Source organism: Manduca sexta, chromosome 20 (genome assembly GCF_014839805.1).
Source record: "Manduca sexta isolate Smith_Timp_Sample1 chromosome 20, JHU_Msex_v1.0, whole genome shotgun sequence".
NCBI lineage: Eukaryota > Metazoa > Arthropoda > Insecta > Lepidoptera > Sphingidae > Manduca > Manduca sexta.
In genome coordinates, this window is record NC_051134.1 from 12,792,076 (window position 1) to 12,804,035 (window position 11,960).

General features: G+C 33.2%; 1 protein-coding gene across 1 annotated transcript; it reads left to right on the forward strand.

The window, feature by feature from the left end:
* Positions 1 to 410: 410 nt before the first annotated feature.
* Positions 411 to 11,013, forward strand: LOC115456427 (myrosinase 1). Its single transcript, XM_030185485.2, has 10 exons — positions 411 to 518; positions 2,974 to 3,107; positions 3,361 to 3,529; positions 3,678 to 3,948; positions 4,879 to 5,014; positions 5,230 to 5,327; positions 5,653 to 5,784; positions 6,999 to 7,172; positions 7,417 to 7,661; positions 10,815 to 11,013. Exons 1-10 carry the CDS (start codon positions 466 to 468, stop codon positions 10,960 to 10,962), a joined length of 1,560 nt encoding a protein of 519 aa, XP_030041345.2. The 5' UTR covers positions 411 to 465; the 3' UTR covers positions 10,963 to 11,013.
* Positions 11,014 to 11,960: the final 947 nt, after the last annotated feature.

Here is an 11,960-nt window from a genome sequence, read left to right on the forward strand (position 1 = left end):
TAAATGACAATGTCTTTTGTATGCCTAGATACTTTTGTATTTATTTTCGATATAAGTATGACTCAATTCGAAACACCTTTTCAGGGATAAGAGTGTAAATAATACAACATAATTTTATAAATAATAAATTTTATATTAAAGTTTGGCAATAAGCCTACAACTTCTCTGCCATTGTGTTACGAGTGTTTTTATTTATCTTTGGGTGGCCGATAACGTATTTTGCAATCCCTGTTCCAAAAACAAATATGCGTCAATTTTCCAACATTTCGTTATAGAACAAATGTCCGTGAAGCAGAAAGCCTTTCGCAAAAATGTTTGACCAGGAAGCAAAATGCGGATATAGTTCAAAAGGACATTTTTTCGTTCTCTTCCTGGGGAACCCCACGAGGTTATTCCGTAATCAAAGGCGATTAAGTTCGTCGCATTCAATAGGTATCGCACTTGTGCCTTGTCTTAGTTTCAACAATGCGGAGCTCGTGTAAAGTCGCCCAGAGCGGAGCGGTTTTGGCAACACTTAGGTGAGCCGCTTTATCGATACGTTATCGATATTGATCGCGTATTTGTGTGTATTGTGTTAATCGATAGTGATTATGTGCATTTGTGGATTATTTTGCGTTAGTTTTACGTTTGTTTAATCGTATTGTATTTTTATTTCGATAATAGATAGCTGCATGCCCTATTTGATTTAGGGGATGAATTTTAGAAAAATATTTTATAGTGTTCACCTGGTTCACGCACTTCAGTACAAATTTTCTAACTTTTAGAGCCATAGAAGCAAAATTTTGGTTTATGCTGTCAGTTAGAAATAATATTAGAATTTTATTTTATACAGGTAGTGTGTAGGACGGTGCATATCGACCGTATCTATTGAATTTTATAATTATTCATTGTGCAATATTATGAATATTTGTTACAATGTAATAAATTAAACAAAGCCTTTAATTTGAATCGGGAATGAAACTAAGAACCTGTCGTACGCATTATTTATGATCAAATAAGGCATCGACGCGGTCAATTAACCAATTATCCATTCATTTATCGGTATTTGTACGTATAATGGTGTAACAATAATATCTGCCTGTGTGATGTTTGCCTTAGAAACTCGTCTAATAGATTTTATTGCTAAATAGTCTATTTTATGTCATGTTCCCTTACGTTTTCCAGGTTTAATACCAGGATTTTTCTTTCTTACTATTTTTTTTTTTGCCACTTTGTGTGATGTTGATCGTGGGTTCACTCAAAACCTTCCACAGAAATAAGAATTATGCTTGAAATAAAACTAAAAATTATTTAACGGATTATATCGCGTTTTTTTATATTATTATTTTCTCCCGACGTTTCGAAGACTTTGCAGCCTTCATGGTCACGGGGACTGAGGTGTTGTTCATCCGTAAAGTCAAAGTTACAATATCTACCTACATTTTTCAAATATACAACTGTTTTTAAATTTTAGCTGTTGATGAGAGATGAGAGTAGATATTGTAACTTTGACTTTACGGATGAACAACACCTCAGTCCCCCCCGTGACCATGAAGGCTGCAAAGTCTTCGAAACGTCGGGAGAAAATAATAATATAAGAAACCGCGATAAAATCCGTTAAATAGTTTTTAGTTTTATTTCTATGTCTAACATTCGCGTAAACATAACAAATCATTAAGAATTATGCTTCAATTATCTTGGTTTTTAGCTACATTTTTGGATTTGATTTTCCACTCCTTAGAAACCAAGGCTGTTGTAATATAAGATCGCAAAGAGTTAGAAGGATATTTTTTTATTACTTTGTAAGATGAGACGGGCTTGCCATTCGCCTGATGGTAAGCGTTACGACCGCTCATAAACAATAGAAACACCATCCAACACCTTGAATTACAAAGTATTGTTTGGCATTCCACTGCACTTGCCATCCCGAGACATGAGATGTTAAGTCTCATTATGTCCAGTGCTTACACTGGCTACAAAGTCCTTCAAACCGGAACACAACAGTGACTACACGCTGCTGCTTGATGGCAGAAATAGACATTGCGGTACCTACCCAGGTGGACTCCCGCATATGAGAGACCAACCACCAGTATTAGAACTAGTATTAGATTAAGAAGGAAATATTCCTTGTCTGTAGATTGACAAGTAAACAATGAAATTCGGAGTTTGATATCCAAATCATATAAAAGCACAGGAAAAATAGGTATGTACCTCGCAGTACATAATTTAATATTCTTAATAACATCCTCGAGTACTGCAACAAAAGCCAGGAAAATATTAGTGTGTAACACTGTAAACACGTGTATTTATTTGGGTTTTCACCGTAAGTGTTATTCTACAATCCATTACTCGTACTTGATAAATGCGGGGATTTTTTATCGTACAAATTGTATCGCTTATATGGAAACAATATACAATAAATCTGGATTATGTATACACAGCAATGATGTTTTACATTATTAAGGAGATATAGTACGCGCAAGAAGATTCAAAGTTGTTCCAATTATATATACTATTTGTAAAGGAAAAATGCTGATTATTTTGTTCATGTTGGTTCCTTTTCCATGATACGACAATGCCAAGAGTATGTATGTGTGCGTATGGAATATTTTTTTCCTTTGATTTGTTAGGGTGGCACACATCCATACTTAGAAATATCATATTTCTTAGACGATTAAAAGAATTACAAATAAAGAAGAAATAACTAATTAGGAATATTATTTACGACTGGTTTTTGCCTGCGGCTTCGCTAGCGTAAATAATATTTTCCTGAGATATAAAGTAGCTTAAGAGTATTAAAGCTTATTATTAGCGAAAAAAAATCGGTTCAGTATTTCTAAACATTGGCCCATTCAAACAAACAAGCTCTTTGGCTTTATATATTTGTATAGATTAAATTCTATAAAAATCGAAATTAGAACAGTGCGCGATAAAAAGAAGAAAAGAAGTTTTCTAGGAAGTATTTTATACCAAATGGACTTTCATTATTTCTAGCCTGCTGTGCCTAGCACATGAGGCGAGTGTGCTGGACGATAGCTCTGGGTGGAGCAACTATAGCTTTCCAGATGACTTTATATTTGGTGTCTCGACGGCCGCATATCAAATCGAAGGAGCATGGAACGAAGACGGTAATTTTTATATTTTCTACGATCCTATAACGTTTTATGTTGATTTATTTAAAACTATATTATTTATTGACTAGCATATTTTTAATACGAAATCAAAATGGCCTATACATAACTTTACATTACCGTAATTTTAACTGACCTACATGGAAAGACCTTTTATAATTTTTACATATTTATTTATTTCAAAAGTGTTATCTTTTTTTGCTTCCATTCCAATGACCAAGTAAGAGATCATATTTATTAATTTCCACAGGTAAAGGTGAGAGTATGTGGGACACATATCTTCATGAGCATCCAGATTTCACAGCGGATCGTTTAAATGGAGATGTCGCTACCGATTCCTATCACAGATATATGGATGACATCCAAATAGTCAAAGATCTTGGCGTGAAGTACTACCGATTATCGATATCGTGGCCCCGGTGAGTATTCAGTGAAGAATAAACTTATTGCTTAGACATATTAGGTTCTTGATCGTATGAAATGCATGTTATTCTATATCACATTTGCTGCAAATTGATTCACCAAATGACATGAAATTTTCTATAAGTAAAAAAATCATTCTCACAGCTTGCTCCCTAATGGCACTGACAATAACGTTAACAATGCGGGTGCGAAGTATTACCGGACCCTCTTCGAAGAACTAATAAAGGTCAATATAACTCCCGTGGTGACGCTCTTTCATTGGGATATGCCGACTGCCCTCATGGATCTTGGGGGTTGGAGTAATCCTTTGATGGTCGACTATTTCGTCGATTACGCAAGAGTGGCTTTTAAGTTGTACGGAGATATAATTAACTTTTGGACCACTGTGAACGAACCTCATCAACACTGTTATAATGTAAGTCGTATAATCTTTATTTCTTTTTCGTTCTGCAACTTCTTCTGTGTCTTTATTTTCTATTTAATTATTTCCTGCAAAATGTATTACTGAAGCTCTTATTATTTCGTTTACATGTATCTAATGTGGCGGTCAATGAACTTTTTCGATAGCGAATTTTGTATTTTCTCCGATCCTATAAATGGAACCGAAATTATTTAAGATATATATTGATAGTGAATTATAATTCTTATTTACCCTATAGTTATTATTATATAACATCTTTTGAATTAATTGATTCATATTCAAAATAGTATGCAAAGGTTTCAAATGTTATTAATTACTGTTTAGTTCATAAATAAATAAAACCTTATTTGTTATTTAAATTGTACAGTAAACATAATTTGTATATGGAACGTATTAAAATAACTCATTTTATACTTCGTAGGTATCTTAAATTAGTAGATAATGACCTCGTTTAAATTATAACACTACTTTTATCAAAATAATGTTATATTATCAACATTTACTAAAATCAAATTTTAAAAATGTCTGCTTATTTTTTTTTATTTAATATAATTTTGTAATTTATAACCAGAAACTGGGAGTACTAATATAGTTTAATAAAAAACGAATGCTCAGTGGAAAGTTTGTTGTAAGTTGATATTTTTTTGAATGTTTGCGTCATTAGTACGCAGAATCGCAAAACCCCGGAAATCTTATGACATACTTGATGTTTGTGACACGTTTTATATCCACAAAAATATTTTGATATTTAGTATTTAAAAATATATAAGGCTTCTTTTAAATTATGAAATTACTTAAGTATATTATGAAGGCAAAGTTAATTTTCTTTTAAACACATATTTTCATAACTAATAGTGATAATTTAAAGGATTTCCATTAAAGATACGTTATTTTAAACCTAATTTGTTGCTTATCACGTTTTAGGGATACGGAAGTACTATTTTCGTGCCAGCGATAAACTCTAGTGGCGTAGCAGAATACTTATGTTCTCACTACATTTTACTGGGGCATGCAAAGGCGTACCGTCTCTACGATAAAGAATTTAGACCATATCAAAAAGGTTTGTATAAAATATACTTTATTTTTAAATCATACTATTAGAAAAGTTTATGTCGTAAAAATTTAACACCTTTTTTCTTGCTTTATGATACATCAAAGCATTATAATTAATAACCGATAATATAATATTTTAGGCATACCGTAAGTATCTATATGTAAATAATAAAACAACTTTTCCATTATCGTAGAAAATTGATTCTTATTTATTCATTTCAGGAAAAATTGGGATAACGCTAGATGCGTTTTGGGGCGAACCAAAAGATGCTAATAAGCAAGAAGATCGCGACGCAGTCGAAACATATCTTCAGATGCATGTTAGTTGATAATTTGTTTATCGAACGTAGTAGACAGTTCGGTTTTTGTTACGCTTGAGTTTTATTACATAAAGGCGATATTGCATAGAATTTATGTCTTTCTACCAGAGACTATTCTAAATTTAATTTTTATTAGCTTGTATAAAGACAAAAAAAAGCAAACCATTCTAAATTTGAATACTATAATTTTACTATTATTATAATTTGTTTTACCCTGCATTTTGGTTTTGGTAAAACCGTTATAGAATCAGAAAAGGCCTTATTAAAAAAAAAAAATAGAAAATTTGCATGTACATGGAACATACTAAAAATATATTATTTACAGTTTGGACTGTATGCACACCCCATATTTTCTATGGAAGGCGATTACCCACCCTTCGTAAGAGAACGACTAGACACCTATAGTGAATATGAAGGATTTGCAAGATCCCGACTACCCACCTTCACAGAAGAAGAAGTAAGTACACTACAACACGAATATTGTTATCTCTACTTCAAATTTACTTCGCTCTTGAGATGTTGCTCATGTTCCCATGATAACTGACACCGGAGTCTTAATAAATTCGCTTTCTTCGTGACCTGGGAACTTTACATATACTTGATATCGGCAAGTACACACAGCCCCGGATCTAGGAGGGTCAAGCCAGGGCCCGTGCCCCGGGCAGCGAATTGAGAGGGCGGCAAATTCAAACTTGGCAGAAGAATACACATCTCATCATTAACGCAACTTTGACTACTGAGACATCCAGTATATAACACACATAAATTATTACCCGCGAGGCGCGAAATGATGATGATGATGATGACAAAAGTAAAAATATAGGTGGTTAGGGGCGGCACTATCCAGATTTTGCCCCGCCTTAAAAAAATTCAAGATCCGGGGCTGAGTACAGATAATTATTATAGGAACTTATGCTAAAAACTTAGAGTTCTTTTAACTAAGATGAACTTAATTCCACAGTGCTTAATAGTTGCGCCTCTATCATTTGAGGTTAAAGGATTTGAGGTTCATAATAATGAAATTTAACTCATGCCTCCGAAAGCATAAAACTCTCTAACAAAATAAAGGACGCGCTGTATTTTTTCCTCGATAAAGAGCCTTATTTTATTCCATGATATGCTATCAAATCCATTTAGCGTATTATCTGTTTCCATTATAACATCACAAAATTCACGTTTACAATATTAGTAGTATATTAAAATGTCATAGTACGTGGAACCATTATGTATTCTCTTCGTGTACGTTTCAAAGGGCCGTATTAATAAATAAATCTGGCCTTTGAGTAAGATCTCAAGTCGACATTTAATATATGAAACTAATACCAAGCTTAAGTTTTCATTTAAGATGCTTTTCTAGTCTGGGTTGGATTATGTATTTTTAATCTTAATTTCGAAGAAAAAAATTAAACATAACTAAACATTAAAATATGTTGAAAAAAATAAATTTTGTCAAAATGACATTTACAGTTGGATCGGCGCTGTTTAATTAACAAATCCGTCATATGCTGTGACTTAAAATCAGAATCATTTGAGATTTGGTTGATATCTGTTTATTAAATAGCGACGATCTTAATATGCTGAGTTTAATTTGTCAGTCTCAGCTGATACCGCAGTTCAGTGCGAAGCTGAGATGCATTTTTTAATACGGTCAGAAATTATTTAACTTTACAGGTGAAGGCTTTGCTAGGTAGTTCGGACTTCTTCGGTTTAAATCACTATACAACATACCTCATGTCACCATCAACCATGGAGCCAGGTTGGAAGGTGCCATCCTTGGAACACGACACCAGAGTGAAGTTAGAACAGCATCCTAAATGGCCGAAACCTGGTGCTGACTGGTTGACGGTATCGTTTTTGACTTTATTATTAAAACTGCAAATTACATAAATATAACATTTCTTTAAAAAACATCATTTCTCAAAGTATCTAAACAATGGCAAAGCAAAAAAGTAGAAGAATTTCAATAAAAAAAATATTTTCTTACAAACTGTGACATTATTCGTCATTTAATTTATTGATGACATTACCACTTAATGATATTTTTTTTGCCATAATATAATTATAATTTTTTTAATCTCATTCTTCCCAGGTTTATCCTCCCGGTTTTCGCAAGCTTCTAAACTGGGTAACAAATAAATATGGCAGAAACATTCCTATAATAGTCACTGAGAATGGTATGTGTGATCATGGCCAAATAGATGATTACGAAAGAGTTTCTTACTACAACAAGTATCTTTATCAATTGCTACTGGCCATACATACAGACGGCTGCAAGGTTGAGGGTTACTTTGCCTGGACTCTGATGGATGATTTCGAATGGACTGACGGTTACACGTAAGTAATAATCATAGTATCAGTCCTGTATATACTGTATCACTGTTGGACACTTGCGTATTATATTACTGAAAAGGTTAAGGCGTTAGCACACAAAACTGACTGATAATGACAGTTCGGAGACTTTATATTATACATTAGAAATTCTTTTTAAGAGTTCGTATTTTGATTTCTGTGACTAAAAATAAAAACTATCAAAGTATATTATAATATATATAAATTTGGTTTAGACTAATGCAGGAAGATAAAACAAATAGCATTAATTAAACATGCACAACTATTTCTTCCTCGCAAACGACTATAAAATGATCAAACTCGTTTACTTATTCTCGTGTTAAAACGTGCGCGAATAATTTAAATACAACAAATTCATTGGTGAAAGGAAATTTAAATTGAGGCTTGAATTTTTTCAAATACCTAGATATAATTGCAAACCACAACACATGGTTTATAATAAACAAGTCTTGTGAACGTGAACTTGACCTTGCTTATGATCTTATATGTTATTAAAAAAACACTAACAGGAACTTTATATCTACGTTAGTGTTATTAACCGCAGCTGGTTTCGATAACTTAAATTGTCAGTATTGAGAAACGCAAACCAGTTACGATAATTATAATAAATAATTTACAAATTAATCGATTTAAATGCAAGTAAGTTTAGGTATTAAGATGAATTTAGATTGCATGAATAATGAACATTTTGCGTGTCATATTTACGACTGCGTTGCTAGAACGGTAAGAAAGATTTATGTCCGACTAGCTTTTGCTCGCGGCTTCGCCCGCGTGAAGGTGTTTTCCAGGATAAAATTCCACTGTTTGATAAAAGTCTTGCTACATATTTTCCCGGTACTTATAGGTTCAAACTAATTTTATCCCCAATCTATAATTTCACTTCAATCAGTCGAAAATCTAAGAACATTTATACAAACTTTCATCCCCTATTTTATCCCCTTAAGGGTAGAATTTATCAAAATCCTTTCTTAGGGGATGCCTACGTCATAGTAGCTTTATGCATGTAAAGTCTTAGCCCGATCCGTCCAATGGTTTGGGCTGTTCCTTGATATATCACTGTCAGTCACCTTTGAGTTATATATTATATTAACAACTGAAGTTAGCTAAAATTGAGTTTCTCGAAGCCGACCACTATTTATGTACTATGTATTTTGAGACTATGCAATTTTGTCGCGTTCGCGATTCACTTTCACTTTTGTTGAGTTTCAGAACGCGATATTAGATCCTCCAACGCGCACGCGAATTTGAACTTTATGCAGCGGTAATAAATTACAAATTGACTCTCCATTTTATTTAGAAAACGTTTGTATGGGAAATAGAAAAATGCTGTTTTGAGGATTTTCCCGGCAATTATTCGAATTTTTTCTCACCTTTTAAACCTTCCCTAGACCTCCACGAATAATTCAAGACCAAGATAAGATAAATCCGTTCAGCCGTTCTCGAGTTTTAGCGAGACTAACGAACAGCAATTCATTTTTATATATATAGATATTGCATCAAATTATCTCTAGATCACTGTTTTATTCCCTTTCTCTGGTATCGAATCTGGTTGCACATTTAAAGTTACTGATATCAGTATTCTTGAAGAAGTTGTCCGCTTGCTTTTTGTTAATAGTACAAATAATGAAACTGTCATGCTACTAAAATAACACGTGCGAAATTTGGGAAACTGGATGAACATGATGTTCTCGTCCAAGATAGTAATTTGTCATAGTTTTCAGTTAGGAATTATTTGGTTGATTTGAGTACATATATACTTTGTTTATAATCTGTTTGCCCATATGAATATGTATGTTTTTATAGTAAGTTAAGGAACGTCTGGTACCAGGGATGGGGTTAAGGCTCTCCTTATAATGAATGAATAGAACCTATTTGGGCCTCCGGTAATGTCTCTCACTGCAATACCGCACAAATACTTTTCGCTATTCTTTGTGAGACACTGATACCATCCCGATTAAGCCGTTGGATTCTTGCTGTAGACAAATACGTCCAGGGCGGAGATCTGCTTTAGGAGAAAAGTGAATTCCAATATTTAATTCAAGTTACTACATTGTTTAGCAAAATACATGAGGATACATACATTTTATTCGAACTATAATATGTATGAGTCATAATTAAGACCGGTTTTCCGATAAAGAAAGTAACATAAACCTACCTGCCGTGTATAGAAAAATAAATACTTGCCCGATTAGTTTCCTTTAATTCGTAATGGTTTCTAAAGTAAATATCTAATTAGCCAATATTAGTGGCACGTGTATCTATTGTGACTAACTGACACTTAGGCTAAACGCACATTGCAAACGTCTGGTGGTTTAGGCAATTCAGAGAAATTTTTGGTAAAGTCAAAAATATGACTTTTATATCTAGTCTAAATTCGTCTATAGATCTATAGTTTACTGTGGTAGTTAGTTCTATAGTTATTAAGTATCAGTAATATTATGGGTTTTATATTTATTTTGCGATTTTTTTCCACAAGGCACAGGGCCGATTTCGTTGATACGAGATTTTACACGCTGCATGCAAATAGTATAAAAGGCGATAGTCTAGCTGCGTGTCAAACGGACAGCCAAGACAAATCTCCGCAGGTTCAATTCCCAAGGGCACACACCTCTGATTTTTCTACAATATCTGTTTATTCGTTGTGAATTATTGTTTACTTTAACGGTGTAGGAAACCTGCATACCTGAAAAAAAATCTATAGAAAATTTGAGGGTGTGTGAAGTCTACTAATCCGCATTAGGCCAGCGTGGTGAACTAAGGCCTTATCCCTCTCAGTAGTAGAGGAGGCCCGTGCCCGGCAGTGGGACACTATCTAATGGGCTGCTGATATTATATTATATGCAACAAGTATTCTTAGTAGTCATTTTACCGGTGTGCGTACGACCTAATGTACAACTTTGTAGTGCAGCTTTGTATATATATTAGCGTGGTAATTGACACTAATAAGAATCATTGACATGTTTGAAATGTCATTAATATAAAAGCAAATTATATACAGTAATTCCGCATTTAAATGTTATTAAATGTTGAATAACTATGCAAACATATAAGTAGTTTTTGTACTAACTATTTTAGCCGCTAATGAGAGTTGTATTACTATTAATAATAATATGTTTATAATTAATCCGTTTTTTGCAGGGCAAAGTTTGGTCTCTACAGCGTTGATTTTAATAGTCCCAATAAGACCAGAACACCGAAATTGTCTGCGAAAAATTACCGTGGAATTGTTAAATCAAGAAGAATAAACTTCGATAGTTTCAAATCTCCAATAAGTACTTATTTATAATGTAATTGTTAACGAAACTTTTGTAAATAGTAATATTGATGTTGAATCGCTTTTAATTTATAATTGATTGTAAATAAAAAATGTTAATTGATTTTAAAATTGTTTTAATGTTTGTAACCTTTTCAGTGTAGCAGCAGCGATGTATGGGATATGTAACTAGAATATTCTAACTTTGTTTCCGCGGTTGGACAATATTTTGTGTGAGCTACCCTCTTTTTGCCAGAGAGTTTATGTCAGACACATGGGTCCAAGAGAAAATAATGTTGACCGCTCATAGGCGGTATTAGGGCAAGCAGAAGTACAGAAGAAATAAAATTATTTGTTGCCTAGATTTAAAAGTTTTAAGGATTAGCATATTTTGCCTTGTGATCATTTACTTACAGGTAAATCTTATCTTCACATACATGCATTTAAAATTCCTATCGAAAACACTTCAGGTTTCCTCGTCATATTTTCTTCGAAAATGATTAAAATTTAATGCATTACGTTCGAAGTAAAATGTGCGTGGTGCGTGGACCAAGACTGTCATCTTTATCTCTACATACGTCGCCATTTCCGTTTATTATTTTTTTAATACAACTTATAAGGTCCAAAATTACAAATACTGAGTGTTTTCTATATATGATTAGAGAGACAATGGTCTTCATACACTGCGCCTATAGTATGATTAAAACAATTTCCTGATAACAGTAAGTACATAAAGAATAGTGTTGTAAATTGTTCTAGGTATAAAAATACATATAAAGAGGTTCAACGTAATAAATAGGATAATTACATTATTATTACTGTTAAATTGTGATACACGACTTCACAGCCATTTACCGGTGATCATAATGCAACTGTTGCAAAATCTAGTTAAACCATGTGCCCTATCTCGATTCTGACATATTTACATTAAAGTCGAGGCCGACTGCCTACGAAGTATGCTGTATTAACCCAATCTAGTACGGTTCCTCGAGTTACAAAGTGCCCTTGTAGTGTAACTTGTTTTATGCAGA